The sequence below is a fragment of the Strix aluco genome, chromosome 6, assembly GCF_031877795.1.
Source record: "Strix aluco isolate bStrAlu1 chromosome 6, bStrAlu1.hap1, whole genome shotgun sequence".
Lineage (NCBI taxonomy): Eukaryota > Metazoa > Chordata > Aves > Strigiformes > Strigidae > Strix > Strix aluco.
Window position 1 is genome coordinate 23,893,649 of NC_133936.1, and position 27,400 is coordinate 23,921,048.

Below are 27,400 nucleotides of genomic sequence, written 5' to 3' on the forward strand. Positions count from 1 at the left end.
GCTAATGAGGATAATATGCTAAAGGATAGATGCTAACTCTTGGTGACTGTTTTTGTAATGGGCACTGCTGTCACATTCCTCAGCTTGGAGGAATTCTATGTACTTTTTAAAGAGAAAGGACTTGCACTTAAACTTACTTATGTACAACAAATAAAATAAGAATTTCTCAAGCAAGTTTGTATGGGATTAGAATTAAGAGATTCTTATGATAAACTACTAAACTCTTCTTGCTCCCCCCCCCCCCCCCCCCCCTTAGGAATCCCATAACACAAGAAGGAAACGTGAGGTTGCAGAGAAGCAGATTACAGACAGCAAGACATTTTCTTTATTCTCAGAAAGAAAATACAAGACCTTGGTAAGCATATTGCACCAACCATCTGACAGTCTTGTCAGATACACTCCCACCTCCGAGTTTGGCAGGGTGAAAGATGGTATCTCTTTGCTTTGTTTTTATCTTGAATCCAAGTATCGATGCTTTTAAAATTTGACCATTTTGATTATCTACTGCTGAGAGAGAAATAGGAAAGAATTTCTGCAAAATAAGTAGGTAATAGCATCTTTATTGTTACCCTCCTATTGCTGTCAGTACGAACAGATTTTGATACTTGCACATAAATATGATGCATATAATCCAATTTTTATTTACACGTAGAAATTTGTAATTGCAGGACTGCAATGTGAATGCACGCTGTGTGGACATAAAATGTCCCCTGAAGGGTTTAGACAGCAAGGCATCCATTGTGCTGCGTTCCAGACTGTGGAACAGTACTTTCTTAGAAGTAAGTCCTCTACCTGTCATTTCTGGAAGGTCAGAGTTCTTTCCTGTTCTGTGCCTAAGGTCCATATTTTATTTTGGAACAGGAATACTCCAAAATGAACTACCTGGACATTCTTGTTAGGGCTTCAATCAGTGTTCCTGCTGCAGCTAAGAATGTTAAACTCACAAATGAAGTTGCTCAGGTAGGTTCAACATCTAATGCTAACCATATGTGGTTGTGATGTTTCCAGCTTATCTCAAAGACTGGGAAAAAACCTCAAACCATTTTAGAACAAAAGTAGCTAAAAGTTTAGCTTTTTAACTGAGTTTTGAATTACTGATCATTTTTATCTTTCAGTCAGGTTGGAAAAATTCACTACCTTACTGAAATGATACCAGTAGGAACATTTTCTTCAGAAACATTTTGTAGATAAGAGAGAGAAGACATCTTGTTAGAGGAAAGACTGTATAAATTGCAGCTTTATATTTAACATGGATACTTCTGAAATGCTCTTTCCATCTTCACATATTTTTCCTCCTTAGGTGCGTGTTACTGTCTTTCCTGCAAAACCAGTAGCACTTTATACAGGAGTACCTTGGTGGATCATTGCGGTGGCTATTTTTGCTGGAATACTGATGCTTGCACTGTTGGTATTCTTACTATGGAAGGTGAGTTTTTATTCATCTGGTTATTTTACATTTCCTGGTCTACAGCTGACAAGACAGCCAACTAATTGAGCAAAAATGATTAAGTATTTTGGTTTGCATTTGGGACTCAAAATAGAGCAAAACTACCCAAACCATCCATTACCTTTATCAGTTTTTCAGTTTTGCAACATTTGGAATGAAGATGGTTACACAGAAGACTTGTTATGAAATTTTTCAGTTTCCACATCCTCAAAAGGAAGTATTGTGAGCTCTGGGCAAAATGTGGGACACATATTCAGAGACCACAGTTACTTTGATATGGATGGATACAGCTGATTGAGGCTTCTGCAGTTATGTGTAAAACTTCACGTGAACTATTTACAAATGTTTTTAGCAGGGCTTTGTTCCGAGAACCTTAAAAACACCAGTAAACTGATAGTAGATGAAAATAACCAAAAGGTACAGAAACAATACATAGCTAAGTGTGTTGGTGAATTTCTGTAGTATTGGCTTTTATCTTAGAAACCCTAAAGGAGTAGATAAGTGTGTGTAACAAAAGGTTAACAATTTGCAAAAGAAAAATCAAGTACCTATTTTTCTAACTAGCTTTGGCATTTTTACAACTAATAGTGGTTCCAAGTATAACAGGGCAGTCCTTTTATTCTCAGTTTTTACAGGCAGAGGCAGTTAGTATTTGCTGTTATGGGATAACACAAGGTTATTAAGAAAGATGATGTGAAGAACATCCTGTCTGTCACTTAGTTTCTTCTGGAGAAGCAGCAGCAATTTAGCTTTGCGGAGGAGCTACTATTCGCTGGTTACTTCTCACGGGATAGTTCCAGCTTCCTTATTATCTCATAAATGTCTGGCCCCTCCTGCAAATCTTCCTGATGAAGTAATACTTTGGGTGGGCTGTTAGGTTGTAACTACTAGTGTTTTAATGCACATGAAAATACACACATTTTTCACACACGCACACACAGTGTAAATTGCTTCTTTTGATGACAAACACTGTGCATCTTATGAAGAATAAACATGGCACTTCAGAGACAGTTACATGATTGGTTTAAGACCAATGCTTGTGTTGTACAGGTCAAAACAGTACTTGTTTTTGTTCTACCCTATGTTTTTGTCTATCCTGTGCACTAGTCCACAGTCAGGTTTCTGCATAGACATGTTTCTGCTCTTCACAGCCAGCTTTAGTTGTTATGGACATACTTTATAGAAGCTTTTCTTAAAAAAACCCCACAACAGATGCATTACAAATGTAGCAAAATGCCTCTAAAATAATACTCTTTACCTCAGGTTATTGTATTATTTTCTAGATAAAGTTAGTCCAATAAGTTCTCAGATCTAGAAACAGCTGAGTTCTTGTGATATTTTTTTTTCCTGTGAAGGGATAATGGGAAGATAGTTCAGAGTTAATTTAAGTCAGTTTTAATATGTTTGACTTCTTCCAGTCCACAAAAAATTGACTAAATACCTTGCTTCCTTGTAGTGTGGTTTCTTCAAGAGAAATAAGAAAGATCATTATGATGCCACATATCACAAGGCTGAGATCCATGCTCAGCCATCTGATAAAGAGAGGCTTACTTCTGATGCATAGTATTGATCTACTTCTGTAATTGGTAATTGATGATACTTTTTTAATTTTTAGCTGTGGCACATGCTATGGTTGCGGTGGCTAACTATGAAGCTTTTACTGCATATGTTCTATTAACTTTTGGATTTCAAACTATCATACTTGCTTGCTCATTCTGTCAATATATTTTCAGCTTTTGGTGCACGTGAACACACACAGGTGTTTCCCTTGGTCTAAAAAGCTTATTTATTTCTTTAGAAAACACACTGACCTGTTGCAGTGGTTTCTAGTTTCGGTTTGTTTTTTTAAATTTATGTTTTAACAGTACAAATAAGTTTTTTAAGCTTGAGAGATGGTAATCAGCACTGCAGAATAAGACCATGTGGATGATAAACTTGCTGTACTAACTTTTAGTGCATGCTAAAAGATACATGTTACTTATAATGAAAGGGGTTTTCATAATGAAAATTTAATTGGTCTGGAAACATCTGGTTTCCTTCAATTCTAAGGTATACTTTTCTAGGAACACACTTTCCTCTGCTGAAGCTACTAGACACGTGATGATATATGCTTCCAGCACCCTTTACTCAACTTAAGATATTACATGTCACATGCACATTACATAAATAAGTGATGCTTGGGAGCAGCGGGCGGGGAGGAATTTTTAACTAAAATATGTCAAAACAGTGTTTAATGAAATCTTAACTAAGAGATGGCTGAAGATTTGGTCTGTACCTTGGTGCAATTTTTTTTTCTAAATTCAGTTCCATGTAAGTTCTAATGTTATTTAAAAAAAACCCACAACCAAACAAAAACAAAAGACCCACCAGCCCAAATACTGTGAACAAAACCTTGCCACTTCAATTTTTTTTTTTCTAGCAGTATCTAATGACAGCTAGATGGCACAATGTCTCTTAACCTTAATCTTGACATCAGTGACCCATAAGCATGTAAATCTGAGTGTCTACTAATCATCATCTTTGTAATGCCATGGCCATAACTCCATTTTGTTTTGAAAATTAATTTCAGACCATTCCTCAATATTTAAAGGCAGTTTTTAAAGTGGCTTTGAATAAAAAATTGCAGGGCACAAATAAGCTGTACAAGATTTAATCTAGGGAGACTTGTGTCATGGTACATTACAAAGCTTTCAAGTTATGTCTGTTTTTTATCCTATGGCAAACTAAGCAAGACTCATGTTCTAATATTGTGGATGTGGAGTTAGCTCAGGTGACTGTAGCTGAGATGGTGCTTTGAAAAACAAGGCCCTAGAGTGACTTTGTTACAGTAATAACTTTTGTTACTGGCCTTTGTAAAGGCCCTGGAAATCTTTCTGTAGGTTTTTAAAGGTAAATCACCATCACCATACATGCAGATACTGAAGTACATACCTACCTTTGATTCAGGAGAGGCAAGATTTCCTGAACTGTATCTACTTCTTTGTGTAGCATCAAATTCTCATTATATAAATGAATAGCTTTGTAAGAAGACTTTAAAGTCTTGAAGACTGTAAACCCAATTTAGAAAGTTAGCAGAGGGAATATTTTGAAGGTATTACAATTACCAGATTGTCAGACTGTGCCATTTGTCTTCAGCTGCTGCTGGAACAACTGAGGTGGTAGACCTGCTGACCCACATTTTTACAGCTACATATGCTATGTTTTTGGCCTACATATTTTTGTTTACCATTTTCTTACCTGTGTATCTGTGCAAATGAAGAATTTATTGCTTTATAACAGTAGTAGTTTGGCAGCAACTTAAACCTAAACTATTCTTCTTCTGTGCCCCAGTGTGGGTTCTTCCAGCGATCTAGGTACGAAGACAGTGTCCCCCGATATCATGCTGTAAGAATTCGAAAAGAAGAGCGACAGATCAAAGATGGGAAATGCAAAGACCTTGAGACAAAACAGTGGTTCACAAAATGGAATGAAAATGAAAGTTATTCTTAGGGAAAATTCTTTTCATCCACAAAGTTCAGAGAGCAGTTTAAGATTTTCATTAATGGAATACTGATGGGGTTAGACCTATGAACACTATGGACATTCACCATTTGATTGTAGATATTATTACTTATATTGAGGCTTTTGTTTGCACAAGTTAAAATTGCTTCAACAGACTTTATTTGCATTATTTAATTTCCAAACTGCCTCTTTCCCCCTCAAATCTAACTCACACTTCAGAAGATACTGTATTGATTTGGGGTCTTTTCTGCAAAATACGCAAAGCCACTACAGCAGACTTTTTCCTGTGATCCTGACCTTCTTCCTAGGCATGCAAAGAACGCATGGTTAAGGTCAAAACAGGTTCTCCATCGTTCCTTCAATGCATAGTCCATTATCAACACACAGTGGCCTTAACACACTTCGTTCAAATATAATCTGAAGATTTGCAAATCTACTCTAGTCATAAACCTTGCCTGCTGCAGTAGTTAGGGCTTAACAAAAAGCACCCTCTTAAATTACATGTGCAATAAATAGGTCATGTTGCTCAATTCTTTTAAGATCAGATTGTGTGATTCTTGCTCACAGCAAATATACACAGGTTTTTTTTAAAAGAGAGGCTTGAATATTAGATGTACTTTTTGTATATATATATTTTAGTCATTTTTATATTTATTTTTGTTATAAATCATTGTCTTTGACTAACTGTTAGGCCAAAGACTTAACTGAACTTTCAAATCCACTGTGTTTTTGAACTTCAGATTATGAGACCTGAGGCTTTCACTGCATTTTTAATAAGTCACTGAAGGTGCCAATGCTTTCTAAAATTGTAAATATTTATTCCAGTGATGTGTATGGGGGCTTTTTTTCCTTGATACTTACAACTTTATGCAACAGGAATCATCAGGTCTTGTAATATGATTTGTATATTACTTCAGACTCTTTAACCATTTGGACACCAAGCAGAAGTAGGGTTTTTACATAGTTTTATACTTACTGCAAGAAAGCAAGAGGTTCTCTGCAAACAGCCTTCCAGCTTCGTAAGGACTCCCTGTTTGGCAAAAGGCACTGACTACTGCAACTGTTACCCAGCACTTGAAGGAGGCTGTGAATGCCTAACCTACCTTAACTCTGGGGATCTGAGCTGATCCATGCTGAGACTACTGAATCTTCTTCTTGAATGCCTGAATGTTGATCAAAGTAGAACCACAATGTTGTGTTTATCAGTAATCTAGTTATTGTGTAACATAACTGATAAAACTATTTAAAGAGTTTACTTTTTTACCCATGTTCTAAAGCGCTGGTACTATGTTAAGAATAAAGATCTAGTTCACAACTGTTTATTTCATGTGAAACAAAATTCTGCTCGAGAAGTATGCACGTTAATTGCTAGCAATTTGAACTATGCAAAAACCTCTTGGTACTTTTTTTCCCTCATAGGGTAAAAACCTGCTAGGAGGGCAGTTGTCAAGTGTCTTTTTTCTACTACTAACTTTGAACATACCTTCTTGGAAGGTGTGGTCACCTAAAAAGTTATCATTATAGAAAGTGCATTAATTTAATAGACTCTTCTTCCTGCCACTAAATAATCTCAGTATGTTGTGACCGTCATTTTATGAATGCTTTAGCTGTTACCCAGTTTCTGAGCTTCTTTGCTGGAAGGCTCAACAGCATCAGAAGCCGGGCTAATCAGGGGCTAAGAAGCTTGACAAATAGCCTTGCATTTAAAAGAAGATTGTGGCCCTCCCTAAGAACATGATGTCTTAGCAGTGTTAAACTGGAAGTTCTTGAAAAGTCAGTCATGTCACTGGTATACTTTTCTCTCAAACATTTTTTACACCTGCTAGCAATGCTACATCATTCCACAATTAGAAATTACCTGTGGATATTTGTATAGAAGTGTGAAATAAATTTTTTTTTAATTAAACATTGTTTTGGTAATAGTGATTGCTTATCATAATTAACTGGGGTAGCCATAGCTAAGTTCACTAGAAGAGTAAGCTGAAAGTTGCAAGCTTTAACAACTTGTCTCATTCTCAGTACTAACTGTCAGTGTTCTCCCAGCTGCAGAGGGCCAGATAAGGCAGCTGCAGGAGGTAACACCCCTGTGACCCTGGCTGGAATTCTCTGCTCACTGCAGTTCACAGCATCAGTAGAGCCAGGCACAGGGTCTGGCAGAGCACCAAGTGTTAGCTCCCACAGGTGGGGCAGAGCCACCCCCTCCCTCCACACTTCACTTGTGCTGCCCAGGGCACCTTCAGTGCAGGCAGCCTCCGGAGAGCTCCCCTGCCAGACCCATGTTTCTACAACTAGAGGGATGGATGCACTCCCCAAATTAGTCCAAGACTTCACACACCTATCTGTGTTTAGCTGTGGAAGTCCGATACTGACCGTCAATTACAGGGTTGCAGGGTACAAGCTTTAACTACACAAAAAAACCCAAAAGATGCAGGGGAAAAAACCCACCAACAGAAAACCTGTGGTTTGTCTGCATTTTTAAGATGTTAACCCTCACAGGGTGCTTCACTCACCTTTGCTGAAAAGAAAGACCTTTTGATCCAATAAAGCCTAAAGATAAGGGTTAGCTGGATAGTTGCTAGACTGGTGTTTGTTGTTGCCGCCAAGAAACTTCTAGAACTAGAACCAGAAGATGCTGCTACATCTTTAAGAGCACGTCAAAGATGTGGACTCAACCTGCTTTTATTAAAAAGTTATTTACATAACTACACCCACAAACATCTGCCTACAAGAAGACAAAATACAGACTGGGAGAACAGTTAAGTAGCTGATCATAGGAAGTACAGTACCAGTGTAGTATATTAGGTTTTATATACGCTCATATATACTATATGCATACAGTATTAGATGTACTACATACTATGTACACAGTAGTACAGTACTACACATAATAGTGTATATGTATAGTATATATGTATACATATGCCTCTCAAGTATAGTACATATAGGCACATGTAGTGTGTGTGTTTAGTATGTGTGTGTGTATATATAACAAACACACACAGTGTAGCCTACGGTACATAAATAGAATGCTAGTAAACAGCAATACCTTCACCTATGTTTAACTGTTACAGCACAGGAGACATACTAATGAGAGAAGGGACCACCACAGCATAGTTTCAGTAACCACCTGTGCAGAAGTTGTACATGGAAGAAGAGACAGAGCAGGGTGCTCGAACACAGATGTCAGGAATGGGCACATAAGGGGAAAGGAAGCTTCTGAAAGTGGCACGAAAACTCCCATCCCCATTCAGAGCACGCAGCCAGTTTACAATGCTAACTAACTCACTGCAGCAGCGTGCGCCGACCACTATAAACATGACTACACAGAGCCAGAAAGCTGCTTACCCACAAATGGCTGAAATAACTTCTCCCAGCAGAGAGTAGGTGAGAGTGTCAGCACTTGGTTTGCAAAGCCCAGGAGAACAAACTGCGACAAAACAACCAGGCAACGGCAGCCAGTGCTCTGAGCCAGAGGCAGCACATGGACATGCTTCAGTCGCCTTGCCAGACAACGTGCCCACGCGTGACAAGCGGAAGGCCAGCAGTGTATCTCCCTTAGGTGGCTGTGGAAGCAGCCACCTCAGTTTTTATCCCAGTCCTCAGACATCCTTAAATGTCCATTTATGTCTTCCCAGACTGTCGATTCATAATTAATACTATACACCTCTTATAACCCCATAAGCCTTGCTGGAGTCCTAACCACAATCCTTGTAAGAACACTTAAAAAAAAAAAAAAAAAAATCTTCTTACCCTGAGAGACCACCACAGAAATCGGCCTTAATCCCCAGCCAGAGTGTGATACTGTCACTGTACAGGGGTGGGGGACCTGCAGTTTGCATTTTCCAGACTCGGAGACAGAGCCCTTTCCTCCTTCATTTTCTAGCTCTGCAAAATGGTTGTTAGCAAGCAGCATCTTTTCAGGGCTGTACCTGCCCCAGAGATCTGAGGAGACAGAGGCAGAGAACTGAGTTTTTAACAAGCAGGTGTGTCCTTGCTGCTGCTTACCTGACTATCGCAGAACAACATGCAGCCCCCTCACCATTGATATACAGTGCTGTTTATGTCCCCTTATCTCTCAGTCTCAGTGTCTTCAGGGGATAGGGGAGGAAGGGACAGACAAGTCAAATACTTTTGCCAGGAGCATATGAAATAAAGCAGCTGCTAAGTTGACTAAAATCAATTTTTGCAGGATATTGGTTTCTTGAGGTGGAGGGGACCAACAGTTAACGTTACAGAGCTCAGTAGCATATCATTGCCAGCCAGCTTACAAGACAGCCCCTGGCTGATTCCGGCTTAGCAAGGAGGAACAACACAAACATAGCCACCCTGGACTAGACCACAGATCCACCTGACTGAGCATCCCACCTCTGACAATGGCCAACAGGTAAGCAGCCTGATGGTGACAGTTTGCTGTTCCTGTTTCCGCATAAAGTGAGTGCTCAGTAGCTATGTAGCATATTTTTCCTATGGAAGAAAAGGCCGTCCATGATAATCATAAAATTTCTCCCAGCTGCCTTCTGATCTTGAGTCACAAAGTTGTACATGGCAAAAATTCACAAATCCCAAAGTTTAATTATACACTGGATAAAAACAAAGAAACCCATCTGTATGTTGTTGACTCTACTACAATTTTAGTAACTCATACAGAAGCCACTCTGTATTTTTGACCAACTTTGTTGCCATTTTTATATTTTTATTTCTACTCCTGCAAAAAAGAGACCAAAGCCACATCAAACCAATGTACCCCTAAGAATTTTCTAGCATAGCAAAAGCAGCTGAACTTACTGACAAAAACCTAAGAACAATGACAAGCCTTCGGGCAGAGTAAGTACACAAGCTGAAGAGACATGGATAGATGGACCAGAGGACTGTGCAGGCATCATAGCAAAGCATATAAACCATTGAAAGAAAAGAAAGAGATATTCTATGGATATCCATACCTTGCAACTTAAGTCTTCTTCTTAATCTATGATGCACCTATTTTGGAGGAAAGGGAGGAAACAAAAAACCCACCAGTACACGTGGCAACCAAGAACAATGACTCCCACTCAGGGGTTATTTATAGTATCACCTTTGCAAACCAAGAAGTCTTTCTATGGCACACCCTCAAGAATGCTATGCTTCCAATTATCTTACTAAGCCTTAAATTTTTTAAAAAAAGTAATTGCTTAGGTTAAAACTAAATGCTAGAAATGTAGAAAAATGCCAAATGACAAAAATAATACATTTCTCCTTTTGGTTTGCATAAGAATTTACAGAAATTGGCACATCAGAACTCCAGCCAGTATCACGCTGGATCAGATCACAGTAAGCCCCCAGAAGATCAATAGAGAAACAGGTTTTAAAAAGGGATGGGGAAGGGGGAGAAGAGAAAAAGGGAATTCAAAATATTCTCGACTTTAACAGAACATGTTTACATGGATCAGTACCTGATCAGCAGTTTAAACAAGACCTAGAAAAGTCCTTCAGGTAAACAGAGAGAGTTTGTTCTTCTCTGAACGCAGCATTTAAAGAATTATCTGTAATTCTTTACCCACAATCCTGTATGATCTTCCCTGAGAAAAGTGCTCACGTTTACATTATTGAGAGTGGGCACTAGCTTACAAAGTGTAATGCTTTATTTAAAAGCCTCCGAGAGCCTTTGCCACATCTGGCTGGCGACTGCTGTCCAAAGATAACTTTAGGCAGTAGGCCATTTTTTAAGACCTGCCTGTAAGTTGAAACATCAGACATCAAGACAGTAACATATAGGCATAAAAGGTGAAACCAATCCAGAGCCATCACAAGAAATTGCAACAACTTAGAAATACCCAACTTACCGCTTATAGGCACTGCTTTAAACTGCTGCTGGCTCACAACTGAGATGCCATTATAAAATGGTTATAAGCACAGTAATTCGTAAGTAGGAGTTCCAAACTATCCCAAACTTGAGTAGCATGAGCTACTATTTGATGCGTCTAGGGGTGGCCTACAAGGAGCAATAAAGCAAAAACTGTCAGTAACCTGTATTTGTAGGAGACTTTCAGAGACAGACAAGCTGTTGGTTCACCCCATTAGCCACTGCTCCCTGGCCAGAGCAGAACAAGCCACTTATTTTTCAGCACAAGACGCAGGTACAGTCTGGCTACAAACCAGATGAAGCACTCTGATCCTGAACTACTGCTTCATTCTTACATATTATTGGTGCAGTTACTGCTCAGAAAATTGCCTCTAGAGACAGACTGACTGAATCAATGCTTTCTGTATTTCAATGTAACATCAAACAAACAAAGCCCTTAATTCATTCTGGTACCTTCATCTCTAATGGGAGGTTCCAAGCAATTCAACAAAGCACTGAACAGATCAATGTGATAGGAACAGCAAAATGATTCCTGCTGTAGCAGAAGCCATTGGATATCCATTGCCAGTATCAAGTCATGGACAAGTCACAGCTACAAGGCATGTTTAAAGGAAACCAAGCAATATTTAAGAGTTAATTTAATAAGATAAATTTATGGGGCAAATACAAGTATCCACAACAAAAGAAGCAAATGATATAGGTAGGGCCAGATCCACTACTGTACTGTATTGTATACAATTTTGAATTACAGGATTCAATATCTACACTGCAGCAAGTTTATCAAAAATACTTATAATCACTCTTAACTACCTTTTTTGTTAATGTTCTGGATAGTTCTACCTGAGTAGGACAAGAAACGATTAAATACCAGTGTTTGGTACCTCACATGTTGCATCAGTATCCTAACAGCCGGCAAAGTGATTTAGTGTGACACACAGTCCAAGTACTTTTTAACCAATACGGACATGTATGGTGTTCACTGCTGACCGATCGGGGCTATATCTGTTAAAGACAGAAGCCCTATTTTTCCCTCTGTATTTTTTTGTTTCTCTTTTTCCCGATAGCTGAAACAAAACTATCCCTTCCCTCGTTTTTCTCACCTGCACGTTGTGACACCGCGCAGAGCGCGAAGGGCTGGAAGGGGCCGCAGGGGCAGGCTCTGCCCTCACGCCGGCCGGCAGCCGCATGAATAGAGCCGGTGCTTTTGTGGGTTTCTGCCACCTCCCGCGTCAGCCCCACGGGCAACCGACGCCGGGAGCCGCGTCCCCGCTGCTATCGAGGCGCCCCCCGCGGGCCTCGGCCCGCCTGGCCCGGCCGCAGGCCGCAGCGAGGGGAAGCGGCAGCCCGGCGCCGCCCGCCGCGAGCCGGCCAGCCTCCCAGCTCACCCGCCCGCCGCAGCCTGCCCACACCGGTGCGCCGGCACCGCTCGGCCTCACTGCGGGATCGCACACGTCGCCCGCCGCGAGATCCCGCCGGCCGCGCCCCGGCCGTCCGCCCGCCCCCTCACACCCGCCGCCGCAGGAGGCCGCTGACTCCGGTCTCCTCACGGCTTCCCGCCCCAGGGGCTGGTGAGCACCCCGCAGCCTCTGGCCGGGAAGGGGGCGGCACCCGCCCCCGTAACACCACCGTACCTGTCCGAGGCCGGGCTCCTCCGGGAACCCCGCGCCGCCTCCTCCCGGCCGACAGCCGAGGCGCCGCAGCAGCGCGACCGCCGCCTCAGGGCCTGTGACCCTGCCCAGGGGGGACGGGCTGCTCCGGGTACCCCCCTCTCCCCCGCCCCGCTCCCTCGGAGCCGCCCTCTCCTCCGCCCCGTCGCCGCTGCGTAGGGCTGGGCCGGGAGGAGACACCCACCCCTTCGGGCACCTCCTCCCGGCCGGGCGGCAGAGGAGGCCGCGGCCTGGGGCAGGGGCCGGGGGAGCTGGCGTGGCGGGAAATGGCGGCCGGGCCGGGCTGAGGCGGGGGGACGAGAGCCGCGCCATGAGGCTGCTACGCGCCCTGCTGCGCGGCGCCTCCCCGGGCAGCATCCCGCAGCAGGTGGACTTCTACTCACGCTTCTCCCCCTCGCCGCTCTCCATGAAGCAGTTCCTGGACTTCGGTGAGTCCCCGCCGCGCTGCTCTCGGCCCGCCGCCGCCTCTCCGCCGCGCTGCCCGTAGGCGCCGGTCAGCCGCGGGCCGGGGGCAGGCCGGCTCCGGCGCGGCCACAAGCTTCCCCCCCCCCCCCGCCTTCCCCTGCAGCTCGTGTTAGTGCTGCCGTGTTTGTCTGCTGTTGCTTATCACTTCTTAATACGGGCCTTTTTGGCAGAAAAAGGCTCTGCTTCCTTCCAGAAGGGAGCCCAGTTGGCTTCTTCCCCGGAGACTGTGGCAAGGTTGAAATTCAGCTGGAGTTTTTGGCATTCGCAAAAGTAGTTTGTTGTTTTCTGCAAATCCTGCAGCGTTGAGGAGAGGGTGGGGGCAGTTATGGCAATTGGTAATTGTTAGAGCAGTGACTCAGGTGAGATTTGTTAAGCTTTTGTAAGCTAGCAGCATGCAGCCTTTTAAGGTATAGCAAACACGAGAAACGTTTAACCTCAGCTGGTGCCGACAGCTGAAACAATCATCACTTCTCAGTCACGTCAGTGCCCTACAAAAACACCTTACCCAAATGTTGTTTTTAGATGTGTGAGAGAAGGAGCAGGACGCAAACGCCAAGAGCCATCCTGGAGGACTGGGAATCTAGCCTTGACAATGAGTAAATCGGTAACAGGATACTCAGTCTTGTACTCTGCACTAAAACAACTTGTAATGCTCCCAGGTTTGACTGCTTGGAAACAGAAAGGATCACAGGAATAGTTCTGTTCAGCTTCAAAGCAAGAGCAGAGAGAAAGGTCTTGTAAGTCACACCCAGAAACCTTTTCAAAGCCTGGGGATGGAGCCGTACTATAATACAATCTGTTTCTATACACAAGGCACTCATGTGCGTAAATGTTTACATAAATGTTGTACATAAATATTTAACTACTTAATAGTTGTATTGCTTTTTATGTTTCTGTAAGTAAAATATAACTGAGAACTAATCCTAGAATCCCAGACTTTGTGTAAGTAGGAAGACTTCCGAAGAAAAGTTTCTCTTAACTATCTATTGTCACTTCATCCATCTATTCAGTGTTTCATACATTGCAATAAAATGTATCCAATATTTTAAACTCCAGATTTGTACAGGAACCCCACCAGAATATATACTATCGCTACTATACTTTTAAGGAAAGAATCTTGCAGTTTAGAGTTCGCTTTGACCTGTATTATTTTACCACTAAAATGCTGATAAAATAACGCTTACTTTAAAATCTGTGGTTATGTTCAAGGGACAGTATTTCCTCATGTCAAAAGTTAGGCTACTTTTTTGCTATTAGTACCTGAACATAAGGTAAAGATAATCTGGAAAACTTAACTTTTTTTTTTCTCTTTCACTTAAGGATTTAATAACAGATAGTAAAAACTAGTAACAGAGGCAAAAAAAAAAGAGTGCAACACTGAGACAGTACTTGTCTGCAAGACATTCTGTAGCCATTATAATGTGATGGTGTTTTCACTGGGGATTTTTCTGGCTCCTTTTGCTAATGAGAGCAGTCAAAGAGGAAACCATAAAATCTGGTAATGCTAACTTTAACAAAAAAAAGTCTGCTTCTGGTTCCTCCAGGTTTCAATCTAACAAATCAAATATGCCATAAGCAAATTTAGGTCTGGATCACATACATCAGTCATATCTTGGGCTGTAAGTGCACAGTGTTTTCTGTAGGAGTCTTACCCATTCTTTGCCTAGGTAGACCATAGCTGCACAGGGAAACAAAGTCATCTGCCCATTCACTGAAGTCTTGCTTACCCTAAGCTGTCTTCTGTATTTGACCCAGGATTGCAAAGATACGGCTTCCAGATACAAAACTAATTTCTGGAATGTCATTTACTGAGTATATGAGGCATTTGAAGATTATCTTTACATTCTAATACCTTCAATCTGACTTGTTCATGGAATTTTACCTGAGAAAAGGGAAAGGCCAGTAACAGTCATGCCTGAAATGCAATCTGACTAGGGAGAAGAATGAAAGATTTCTGGGCAGAGGTCATATGTAGACAACGCATAATACTGGTAAGTGTCACTGGGGAGGAATTTCTTGTAAGCTATTCACTTTTTTATTAAGTTAACCAACATTCTGTCATCAGTGTAGTTTATGATGTATGTGGGTCTGGATGCATTAAACTACTCCATTTCAATTTGCTGAAGATTTTTCCTGTTGAAGACACTCCTACCTTCCTTTTTTTCCATGTCCCTTCCTTTAATCTTCTTCCCCAAATCCCCTTGCCAAATGGAAGGAGTGAACTGAGCAGAGTTCACCAGAGTTAAGTTTTAGGAGTTACTTGTTGTGAAACACCAAGCCTGAGGTATGTACTTCACTGCAGCAGATGAACAGGTTAGTAAGTTCAGACACTGTTTACATGACACTCTTGAAGTCCAGAAAGAAGGCTAGCTGAGAATAAAGTACAGCATTTCTTAGCGTCTTCCCCACTCTGCAGCCTCCTTTCTCACCTACTAAAACAAGCATTGTGGGAGTAAATTCAGGTCCTGATCTTAACAACCACATTTAATTGCCACCCACACAGATGACACCTGTCCTTATAAAAGGACAGGTCAGTTATCAACAGGTGCATTAATTTAGCCTTGAGCTTTTAAAAATGTAAAAAATTTAAAAAGTAAATGTATGGGAAAACTACTATCATAATGACTAACCACAGTAGCTGTCCTACTTCCATTTCTCTCAGCATTCATGTGAATTCATTCATCTGTCTTCTGTTCCTGTAGGACAGTGAATTTAAACTACAACAGATCTAGCTGCAAATGAGAGAAATATTACAGAATTCATTTTCTGAAAGTATTCCAATATGAGTTATGGTAATTCAGCAAGATCAGCGATCAGGCAGGGAGGGTGTATGGGACCACGATACCTTCTCGAGCATCCTTCCCATAAATAGTTTCTAGTGCTGGTTTCATTTGCCCCTCTGGCATGCTCAGAATGACATACTCTTTGATCAGTGCTAGTTATAGTCAATGTTTGCTGCAAGTAAAATTAACAATTTACATGGATAGAAGTGATATTTAAAGTTGAATAGTATGCGTCTGCAACTATTGGACTAGTTACTCTTTATATATTGAAGATTCTGGTTACTGCAACAGGGCTGGTAGGTTTCAATATGAGTTTACATTTTGAAATATAAATGGGCCACTGCCATGAAAGAAGCATTGGCTTACCAGACTGGCTGAGTCAACTTTAAAACCAAATCACAAATATCTTATGCAGAAGGTAAGAGTTTGTAGTTCTCTACTGTAAGTTCTGACTTTATTCTGATGTTGTCATGTATTTATTTTGGTCTTAGGATCTGAAAATGCTTGTGAAAAGACTTCATTTATGTTTCTGCGACAAGAGTTGCCTGTGAGATTGGCAAACATAATGAAGGAAATAAGTCTGCTTCCAGACAACCTCCTAAGAACACCGTCAGTTCAGCTGGTGCAGAGCTGGTAAGAACAGTGTCATTTCATACCTTTAAGGGTGACCTTCTGCATATATACAAGTTGGGGGAACTCATTCTCTTCTACAGAAAGAACATTTCATGTGCTCGTTACATGAACGTCACTTATTTAGATTGCGTAAATATGCCAATATGACCTAAATCAGAAACTAAATTGGAAAAAAATCTTTAGGAGCAATTAGAGAACCCACAAAGGTATTAAAAATCATTAAGTATTGCAGATAGTCATGGATGAGAATCCAGTAAAAACAAAAGTCCACCAGAACAATGTTTAATAGGGGACTTTGCTAAAATTAGGAAGCTAGTTGAAGAAACCAACAGAAGCAGGCTAAAGCATAAAATGCTTGCAAAAGATAGTAGAAACCATTTAAAAGACAGGTTATTTCAGATTGAGAGTAAAGGTGTAGAAAATGCAAAGAAAGAGGGAGCTCCCAAAGCTAAAATACGTAAAACAACAGAAAGAACACGAGGCTATTAAAATAAAAAGAAATACTCTGAAAAATAAAAGTTGCTTTCAAGTAAGGAACTTACATATAAGCACAAATTTTTGTAAGTTAAAAGCAAAACAAACAGATTGCTTGGCAACTGCTAAAGGCACGTGGTGATCTGGAAAGGCTTTTAAAGTTAAGAGAACAGAAAACCTGCCAGTGAATAAGTGGGATTGATTAGATGACTGAATATAAAAAGAGCTATCAATGAAGATGAAGTCTCTTAATGAAACATGAATGCTTAAATTCTCATGATACTAAATGACATTGATCAAGTGGAAAATGAATTCCACTTGGACAAATGCAAAATAGAGCACAGAGAGGAACCTCCCCTCCCTGTATGCTTGCTTGAAAAATGAAATTTTGATGCTACTGGGGATATTCTTCTGAATATGTCATTTGATGGGCAAGAAGGCAAATAGTGTTAGGAACTAAGTAACAAATGGGAAGGAATATAATTGTACCACTGTGTTAGCCCATTATTCCTCTGAATTGCATGCAGTTCTAGTCACTCCATCCTGAACAGAAAAGACCAAGAGGGATAATCAGAGGGTTGGAACAATTTCTACGTGAGGAGAAACCAAATCAAATTCTTCAGCTTGGAAAATACACATCTAAGGAAGAGATGGCAGAAATACTTAAATCATGAACAAGCTGGGAAGATTTTCTAATAACAGGAACTCACTGGGGCTGCAAATAAATGATCACCTACTGGGTTTAAAACACAAGGAAGATGTTTTATGCATTCTAATTAAATTGTGGAGTTCAGTGCTTTGGAAATTTTGGAAGAAAACATCATGAATGGATTCAAAAGGATCTAACAAAATTCACAGGGCATAGGTCAATGGGATATATCAAATACAGTGATTTGGAAACAGGCAACCTTGGAAGACCATAAATTGTTAACCAAAGGGATCTGAGGAAGCATGTTAGAATTGGTCTTTGTCGTGTTTCTTTTGTTTAAAGGTATGTCCAAAGTCTTCAGGAGATCCTTGACTTTAAGGACAAAAGCTCAGAAGATTCAGGGGCTATTCATAGGTAAGGATTTGCTGTCACATACGTTAGTATTATGTACAAGGACAGGCAAGAAAACGATAGCTTAAGAAAAATTTCAGCTATCTCCAGTCTTTACATAAGAATTGTAGTAATGTCACCCCCTGTCCCTAAAAAGAGGGTACATTAAAACGTGAAACAAAGCACTTTTATGCTGCATCATTCTGGTCAGGGCTTTTTTTGTTATGCTGAAGAAGCTATGAATATGTTAAACTTGACCAAATGTTTACCAATTCCTTACTCAGAGTGTTGGAACTTACATATGGAACTTTTCACCTGTAGAGTTGGTTTGGTCATGGTTGGCTGACCATAACTGCCATTTGACAGGCATGGGATGATCTGCATGAAAATGGTTGGCAGAGTTTTCTCTTTTTCTTGGCAGTAATCAAGATGATAAATAAATAATAATTTTATAAATAATCAATAATGGTTGACTAGTGATTGTTTCAATGGTAGTCACGTGAAATACACTGTAAAGACTGACCTGTTTTCTTATTGCTGTAGGCACACCTGTGATACTTATGTACATAGTGGTCTTCATTTTTGTAGGCAGATAATGTTTGCCAGAGTATTAAAGTGAAATACTAACAATGTATTAATTTTAGTTTTACAGACACTGTGATAAAAATCCGGAATCGACACAATGATGTCATTCCTACGATGGCTCAAGGAGTAATAGAGTACAAGGAAAGCTTTGGCATCGATCCAGTGACCTCACAGAACGTGCAGTATTTTTTAGACCGTTTCTACATGAGTCGCATTTCAATTAGAATGCTCCTTAATCAACACTGTAAGTGCCATTGTTGAAAGGAGGGGAAATAATACCTGCACTATGTCAGTATATTTTCCTTTCATTTTTAAGTGCTTCATACGTACTTTAATGCTTCTTAGGAGTACACTATTTGCCTTGCTGTTTATAAACTCAGTCTTAATACAATTCTTAATTGGAATTACAGATTGCTGATAAAATTCTATTTAGCAAAACTGAAGACACAAACTAAAATTATAAAATTGGGTATTAAATAATATTTTCTTTTTTGGCAGCTTTACTGTTTGGTGGGAAAATTAATCCAGCTCATCCAAAACACATTGGAAGCATTGATCCTAGCTGCAATGTTCTTGAAGTTATTAGAGGTAAATTCAGCAGATAAGAACAAGAATCCTGAAAACTTACATGAATTTCTACACTGAGAGCCAATACACATCTTGATATTTGTATACTCTTCTTTCCTACCTGGAAAGTGTAATACAGTTTTGTCACTTTTTCCTATAACCCCAGTTTTTATCAGAGCATACTAAACCTCCCTGACACATTGTGTTTTCAATTTTTGTTTTTGTTTTTGGCAAACTGTAAAGGCGAAAAAAGAATGTGGAGGGGGAAATATGACTTTCTGTGGTTTTGTTATAGATGGCTATGAAAGTGCTAAGAGACTTTGTGATTTATATTACATGAGCTCTCCAGAACTCATCCTTGAAGAGTTGAATGGTAAGTGAATATGGGATGAGGCACTCTCTTGAACATAGTGATGCCTTCTAAAGTAGCTGGTGGTGAAACATTCTCCTACTTTTCATACAGTTAATGTGTCTTCTATATCTACTGTCATAAACAGTTCTGGATTTTTTTTTTTTTAATCTGGCAGAAACCTTTCCCTATTTTTCCCTTTAATTAGAAAACTGAAATCAGTAGAAGTTTTTGACACTACAGCTATTGATAGAACAGATTTTAGCAGCCTCCTTCCCTCCCTAAGTTTTCTTGTATGTCATCACCCTATACTACTCCATCTCACTCTGCATTTTCTGTGACACTTAAGATTTATACTAAACATTCCATTCTAATTTCTCTTGCTTATTTAGCTATCATGTTCTTGTAGTTGTAATTAGATATAGTACGCTCAAGTCATGGTAAAACTTGAACCCATTGGCTGTGACTTGAAAAAACAGTTTACAACTGTGTTGCTATGAACTCAGAGGTCAGCTATTATCCTCCTAGTCCTGCTGAATGCTAAAGAGCCTTTCCGACACTTCTCACTAGAGTACTTTTCAAGATACTAAATGCCAAGTTCAGACAGACCTACAAAAACAAGCAATCAAAATTGCTTCTACAAGTAATTGCAAAAGCTAAAGTGCAAGCACAGTAACTTGGCCTATGAAGCTAAAGGCAAAGAAGGTGTGGCCTTGACTACATGTTACAGATCTTTTCTTCTTACTGTATGAAACCCGTCATTCTGTATCTAGGTTAAAGGGTTTACCTCTTTCCATTTCTGGAGCATACTAAAAACAGTTGTAGGAAACTATCAGTCCTGCTAGCTAATTCTCTGTACTGAGGGGTCATTTAATGGTATATGTGCTCCAGAAGCCAGAACAAACAGTTCTGTTTTTATAAAAAGAGTGACCTTTTGCTCAATGAATTGTGAAGGTGAGTTAAACCTGATCCAGGCCAAATGCACATTCCTTGCTGACAGCTGAGAGTGGAGACAATTATTTAAACCTTAGGCATGGGATCTGGGGGTAAAGGCATGAAGGGAAGCGATTAACTTGAGGACAGGAACCTGACATATTTCAAAGTATGGGTGTTTGTTTTTTTCTCCTCCCTCTTTTATTTTTGCTGGGTACATAATTTGTTCTAGATCTTTTGACATCACTAGTCTTCAACATTTATGTTCATAAAACACTGGGCACTAACACAGTCTGGTGAGAAATCATTAATTTGTTGAACTGAAAGAACCTTAAGAGCCAGAATTTTGAGCAACCTTTCCTTAATTTTTGATATAATGAATGTGTTCCCACGATATATTTTCTAGAACTTATTCTCTAAAAAAAGTTTGAAAACTATGCCAGTTTTATAGACAGAATTATCTATATAATTCTTGTTAAGGTTTGTGGTTAGAAGTCAGCTAATTTCTAAATGAATCCAAGAACAGGCTGTGCTGTAGTTACTATTTGGTGCATTATAGGATCGTAAGATAATTCAGGTTGGGAGGGACCTCAGGAAGTTTCTAACCTGACCTCTTGCTCAAAGCAGGGATAACAATGCAGTCAGACCAGGTTGCTCAGGGCTTTATTCAGTTTAGTCTTACAGATCCTCCAAGGATGATGACTGCATAACATACCAGGGCAACGTGTTTCAATGCTTAACTGTCATGGTGAAAAAGTTTTTATCCATTCTGAACCTCTGTTATTTCATCTTACACTCACTGTTTCTTGTTCTCTTGCCACCTGAAGAGCCTGACTGAATCTTCATGATAACCTCCTCACAGGTATTAGAAAGCAACTATTATACACCCTAATCAGTGAAGCCACAGTGGGTTTTAAGATTAAAGCAGCAAGCACATTTGAAAATCTTGAGTATGACTTTTGATTAACATACAACTTCTCAAAAGATTCTGTTCGAATTTTCCTTCTCTTGTAAATTCTCTCACTGATACAAATATACATTTTGAATTACTATGGGAATGAATAAAAGATACCTAGTTTGCTATTTAATTATTTAGACTCTCTTTTCTCCAGTTAAATCACCAGGACAGCCCATGCAAGTGGTGTATGTGCCCTCACATCTCTATCACATGGTTTTTGAACTTTTCAAGGTCTGTACACTTACCCTTACACAATTGTTTTACAGTCTCACTAAATGAAGATGTATACTTGTTTGACTTTTTGAACCAATTGTAGATAGCAGTGTGTTTTTACAAATACAAACCTCTTGCTTTGACTGCAGGAAGATACCTAAATTGTACTACTTAGACAAACAGTAACTGCATAGACAATGAACAGCTTTGGAAGGTGTATCTCCTTTGCCTAGCCACTGAATGCATCTGACACCTGAGTAGACAGCTTTGTCAAAAAAATCTTAAAATATATAAAGACATGAATTATTAAAACAAGTGAGAATAAGATACATAATTTTGGGAACATCTTCAAATCTGGTATAATGTGTAACAGGTCCTATAGAGCTTTCCTCAGGCAGTTCAATCCTAGACTTTTCTTGATCTTTGCACGTACTATGCATTATAAAGGTGAATAAAACTGTGCGTTAAAATATCAGATTTCAGATGTTCTAAAAAAATTAAATATTTGAAGTCTGAGTATTCTAATAAACTATATAAATACTGATACTGAATAAACAAGAAATATTTTAAAAAAATATTCTAAAACTATATATATTTGTCCTGATTCTGAAATATGTGATAAAAATAACTTTCTGAAATTGATATTTTAAGATAAACGAAGTGGTAGGAACAGGATTTAAGTTGTACTTGAAAATTGCAGAATGCAATGAGAGCCACCATGGAACATAATGCTGATCGATGCATTTATCCTCCAATTCATGTACACATCACGTTGGGAAATGAGGATTTAACTGTGAAGGTACCCACTTTTTTATTATTTTGAAGGTTATTTTGATTAGGTTTTCTTCTCTGTCATAGCATATTACTAACTTTAGCTGGTGATCTGGTTCTAGCAATAGATTGTATGTGATGATGTAGTATGTAACTAACAAACAAGACCATTATGGAATTTCACATACTGCATCAGGAAGAAATTCATGAAGGGGTTGCACAGTCACACTGAAGGCTCTGCAATAGAATTCTATGCTTTTGTCATGCTCATGTCTTGCCTAGCTTATAAGCAACCATGACTAAAAATGAAGCAGCATCTTTATACAGTTGTAATATCAGCATTTTGTAAGTGACAATGCAGAGCTATACAAGTGTGAAACAACTGAAAAAAGGGAAATAAATGTATATTCCATGAAAATCAAACCTCCCTGAAGTACAGTTTGCAGAGTAGTTTCTTCTTTTTCTGTACAACATCCATGTTGGATTTCAAAGACCAACTGCAAGCACTGGCTTTCTCATAGGTCTAACTAAACTGTAGTAAAACAACTCTTCTGACTTACTCCTTCAATAATAGGTTTTAATAGATTGTATTTAACTAGCAGTATTCCTGAGGAATAAAGATAAAAATACACAGAACCTGGCATTTGCTAAAAGGTATAGATACTGACTTCAGACAAAGTTATGAACAAGATAAAAGCAATGCACAATTTAAGTAGAATTTCCTTGCTTCCAAAAGATGATGAATGCTTCTTACAGCAGTATTTCATTTAATGGTTTGGATAAGGGATGAAGGGGAAGGATTCATCTCTCTGGGCATTGCTGTAGCTGAGAGATGAGAATTTAAGAAAACCCATAGTTTAATAGCGACAACTTTATATTATGTTTTACTTGAGCTTTCTCTGGATTATTGTTTGAAAGAAGCTGTCTTTTATAAAAATGTGTTCAGGGACATAATGCTACATGTTCCTTCTTGTACCAGATGAGTGATCGTGGTGGAGGTGTTCCTATGAGGAAAATTGACAGACTGTTCAACTACATGTATTCAACAGCACCACGTCCACGTGTTGAGACGTCACGAGCTACACCTTTGGTATGCACATCTTTTATACCTTGTCATCTTAGATATGTTTAGTTGTCACAAAAGAAACCATTTAGCCAAAGCTATGAAGTACTGATTTTATAGATAATGAGTATCACCATTTGAATGTTATAGCTTAATCCAAATATTTTTCTGAAAATAACTGGAAAATTGCATACAATCCTAAAATACCAAAAATTCTTTAAACTTGTTCAAGATTGTTTTTCTCTAAGAAACATAAAGCTCATTTACCTCAAGCAGAACACTTAGCTATGCTGCATGTACTGCAGTAAGGACAGGACTCTGAATTCTTGTTGTGGCCCCTGAATGAAAGGAAAAGTAATTATAGCAATGATTTTGGATCAAATCCATAGTTTCATTTGTATTGTGTAGTCAGTTGTACCATCCCCCAGCAAGGATGAAGATATGCAGATGTGACAGGACATACGAAGAATCTACTTTGGTCTCATGTGAACTTAATAGATGCACAAGAAATAAAGCCTTAGCTCTCAGTAAGAAGCTGTGAACAGCTTTCCTGAATTTACTCTTTCACACTGCATCATTCAAAATGGGTTTTTAAAATTTATATAGTGTTCTGCATCTAGACGACTGTGCTACTCATTAAACACTAGATCTTTACAGAGATGTGTGTATGTTCATTGGGAGATTAAAATTCAGTATATAAAGAAATATACTTAACACTTCAGGGCTATGTCCTGCTACTGCAGACAGGGCTTGATAGAATTTTAGTATAAGCTACAAATTCATAGACATTGCTTCTTGGACTTTTTTTTTATATATATTGATGATGAAATTTATCTGACTTCAGAACACTGAGTACTTAAGATTAGCAGCTCTGTGAGGCGTAAGACAGACTCAGTACAGTTTTCTCTAATGGTGTCATTTCTTTTTGAAGAAGCTACCATAATACAAGGTGTTCTCTAGCAGTGCTGTCTGACAAAGGGGTAGAACAGTTTTCTCATAATCACAATCACTCATGGATTCTTCCATTTCTGGGAGGCATAATGGTTAACATTTGAACGCCTGCTCTTACAGTCAAACATCATGTTTAGTTTGTCTATTTACCTATTAAGTTAAAAAAGAAAACACCACCGATGATAGATACAATTACCGAAAATACACTTTTTCTCCTGGATCAGGCTGGATTTGGTTATGGCTTACCCATATCACGTCTGTATGCGCAGTACTTCCAAGGAGACCTGAAACTGTATTCCTTAGAAGGCTATGGTACAGATGCAGTTATTTACATAAAGGTATGATGTAACACTTCACCATTTTAACTTTATCAGCAACTCTAATCTACCTGGTAATGGAACTCCTTGTTCTGTTACTGTAACTTTGATTAAAAAGAATCATCAGCTACAGTCTTCTCTACTTACAGGCCTTATCAACAGAATCAATTGAACGACTCCCTGTATATAATAAAGCAGCCTGGAAACATTATAAAGCAAACCACGAAGCAGATGATTGGTGTGTGCCAAGCAGTGAGCCAAAGGACATGACCACTTTTCGCAGTATATAGCTTTTTCCTCAACCGTTCATAAGAAGTAGGTATGTCTGTAAAGGGAATTTAGAAGACCTGATTCACACCAAGATGCTGAGCCACATTTGATGTGTGAAAGTAATTTTAAGTGGAGTAACAGAAGGTTTAATATAATTACTGTTTTCTGGAATTAAAAAAAAAAACAACTCAGCAAACACAAAACCCAAGAAAAACCCCAAACCTGTACATACTTTTAAATTTTAAGTGAGAATGCCACACTTAGTTTGTTCCACTTTCTATTTATGACTACTTTCAGTAGCTAAGTCAAAGGAGCAGTGATTTCAGGTTTTACTGGGACTAATGCAATCTATACCACATCTGGTGAGAAAAGTATTAATTCATATACTTACAAATTTTTTTTAATAGAAGAACTGTTGAAAAAGCTCACTGGAGCATTCTTCCATTAGACAATATTACTGATTAATGGAAAACTCATGTAAGAAGTAGAGGAGCTCACTGCTGTACCTTTGCACCTGTAAAACACTTCCTATTCTTTTATTCTTTTGCATGCTGAAGTCTAATTTTGCAAAGTTAGATATATGTTGCCTACACACCTTGCCTACATCAAGGTTTTTTGCAGCTGTAGAAATCACAGGTCTGTAGGAATAAAAAAAAAAAATTTAAAATCAGTTCTAGCTGCTACCACTGGTATAATGTATCTCAGGTATGTGGTATCAGTCATATTTCTTTGGTTGTAATGTGAATATTTAATACATGTGAAAAATGTATCTTGCCATGATCATTGTGAATTAGCAGATAGTGTTGGCTTGTGTACAGTAAAGGTATGCTGGTTTGCATTTGCTTCTATTTCTGTAGGTAATACCAAAATGCAGTATCAATGTTCTAGCCCTGGTAAGATCTCAGACTTGGGTATGTCAGGTTACAGTTGTAAATGGAAACTATTTTAATAAACAGATTTTAAAAATTTGTCCTTAATAGGGCCATCTCTGTTACTTTGACAATAGAAACTATCTTCTCAGGAGTATTTACGAAAAAGTGGAATTCACAGTTTTTGAAAAGACCTTTGTGTTTGTGGTGTGTTTCTGGCCTTGTTTATGTAGTAAGTGGAAGTCACACTATAACATAAATAAGGTAAGCAGAATGTGTTTCATCAGTCCAAGGCAAACTGTCAAAACATACTGGGAAAGAGAGGGAGCGGAACGAGTATTACATTTCAGGTACAAAGTCCTTCTTTTAATAAAGGATTCAACTTGTTTTAATGCCTATTGTGCCCACTTTGTTCAAATCATACACATTTATGTTGCACCTCGATCCCTGTCATTCCTTAACTGCATCACTCCTGAAGTGTTCAAGATGCCAAGAACTAATCCTTTTTTCAGTTAATTCATTGCATGTAATGCTGTGACTTTTGTTCTGCAGCAGGCATGCATAATCCCTCTCAGAAAGAATAAACCTAAACTGTGCTAGTTTACTAGCTCTGGACAGAGCAGAAGGTGAGACACCGCAAGTGAAGGGAAGAGCTGGTATTAGAAATTGAAGTCATGCTGTTCTAGTTGTAGCTGAGCCAGATTAAAGATTATCACCTGCTACCTCTCTAGCCTAGTCCTGCAAAACAAGAAAATGGTTTTATACCCTGGTCAAGCTAATGTAGGTCAGTGTAACAGGAGTGATTTACAGAATGGGCTATATACACAGAGTGACACTCTGAGGGAGGCCTACCTTTGAATCTGCATGGCTACAAGCAAGGAGAATCTATAGCTGTTCTCTTCTTCAACCCTGCAAGAGGAGGTATGTGAGGAATTCCACATACTGTAAAGTGGCCTGTACAAAAGTTAGAGGGAATGCTTGCAGCTATTGCTTTTGCTAAACTAAAGCTGAAAGTTACAACAAGGGATTTTAAAAACTCAACTCTGAAGCTGAACATTCTAGATTTTATGCTGTTTTAAATGTTTAACTTAATTGAACTGATTTTAGTAATATCTGAGAACTACACAGTCTGTTTTCTAGAAAGTCTATTAAAGTATTTCATATGGTATTATTGAAATAAAACCTCTCATGCTCTCAGCTAGCTACCGATTGAATTCTGATTATTAGAACAACTTGCTGTGTAATTATATCTATCTCCTCACCTGCCACCCTGAATGACTCTGGTAAAAACACAAACATAGTAATATTTTGGTTTACTACGTTTAACCCTACTTACAAGTTTGATCTTTGATTACTTTTGTTTTAAATAGAAGTTCAGAAGATAATTTTTGTGTTTCATTACTGTACTGTAGTCATTGCTAGCACACTGGTTAAGTTGAAGTGAATCACTGTAGAAAAATCAGTATACTAGCTATCAAAATTCTGAGATTAATAGTTTTGTATGCAAATGAGCTCAGTCTTGTACTGTAAAATTAATCTTGGTTTGTGTTAACTTAATTTTTTGAAAAGAATCACTACAATTATTCATTAAAACTATTTTAAAAATTAAACTTTCAGTTTGGTGATTTTGTGGCGTGGTACTAAGCTCGTTCCATGGAGCCAGCCTTCTTGTTTAGCATCTAACAGATGTTAAATGCTGTGATCTG

At 39.0% G+C, this 27,400-nt stretch overlaps 2 protein-coding genes and 1 long non-coding RNA gene across 11 annotated transcripts in view; 2 read left to right on the forward strand and 1 right to left on the reverse strand.

Moving 5' to 3' along the window:
- ITGA6 (integrin subunit alpha 6) overlaps positions 1–6,854 on the forward strand; it is a 47,019-nt gene extending 40,165 nt beyond the window's left edge. For 3 of the 4 annotated variants that reach the window (XM_074829116.1, XM_074829118.1, XM_074829117.1), the window contains 5 exons: positions 257–355; positions 669–779; positions 862–960; positions 1,301–1,426; positions 4,778–6,854. In XM_074829116.1, coding sequence (XP_074685217.1) covers positions 257–355; positions 669–779; positions 862–960; positions 1,301–1,426; positions 4,778–4,936 — 594 coding nt within the window. In that variant the 3' untranslated portion in view covers positions 4,937–6,854. Of the gene's footprint in view, positions 1–256; positions 356–668; positions 780–861; positions 961–1,300; positions 1,427–2,903; positions 3,034–4,777 lie in introns of all 4 variants that reach the window. The other variant, XM_074829115.1, reaches the window with a different exon arrangement.
- Positions 303–12,511, reverse strand: LOC141925274 (uncharacterized). Of its 4 annotated transcripts, none has more exons than XR_012623800.1 (5): positions 10,768–12,410; positions 8,699–8,890; positions 6,052–6,111; positions 4,685–4,829; positions 303–504 (listed from the first exon to the last, which is right to left on the reverse strand). It is a non-coding gene; the product is annotated as an uncharacterized LOC141925274 (long non-coding RNA). The 4 variants fall into 4 exon arrangements; XR_012623797.1 differs by lacking the exon at positions 303–504 and adding an exon at positions 12,419–12,511 and having other exon boundaries at positions 4,692–4,829; positions 10,768–10,916; XR_012623799.1 differs by lacking the exon at positions 303–504 and having other exon boundaries at positions 4,692–4,829; positions 10,768–10,916; positions 11,888–12,410.
- PDK1 (pyruvate dehydrogenase kinase 1) lies at positions 12,418–27,304 on the forward strand. 3 transcript variants are annotated; one of them, XM_074829121.1, is made up of 13 exons: positions 12,418–12,882; positions 13,442–13,523; positions 14,675–14,910; positions 16,194–16,335; positions 17,801–17,872; positions 18,493–18,677; positions 18,932–19,021; positions 19,296–19,373; positions 21,395–21,471; positions 22,154–22,252; positions 23,204–23,314; positions 24,463–24,576; positions 24,705–27,304. In XM_074829121.1, exons 4-13 carry the CDS (start codon positions 16,226–16,228, stop codon positions 24,843–24,845), a joined length of 1,077 nt encoding a protein of 358 aa, XP_074685222.1. In that variant the 5' UTR covers positions 12,418–12,882; positions 13,442–13,523; positions 14,675–14,910; positions 16,194–16,225; the 3' UTR covers positions 24,846–27,304. The 3 variants fall into 3 exon arrangements, with proteins under 3 accessions (XP_074685222.1, XP_074685223.1, XP_074685220.1); XM_074829122.1 differs by lacking the exon at positions 14,675–14,910; XM_074829119.1 differs by lacking the exons at positions 13,442–13,523; positions 14,675–14,910.
- The last annotated feature ends 96 nt before the right edge of the window (positions 27,305–27,400 follow it).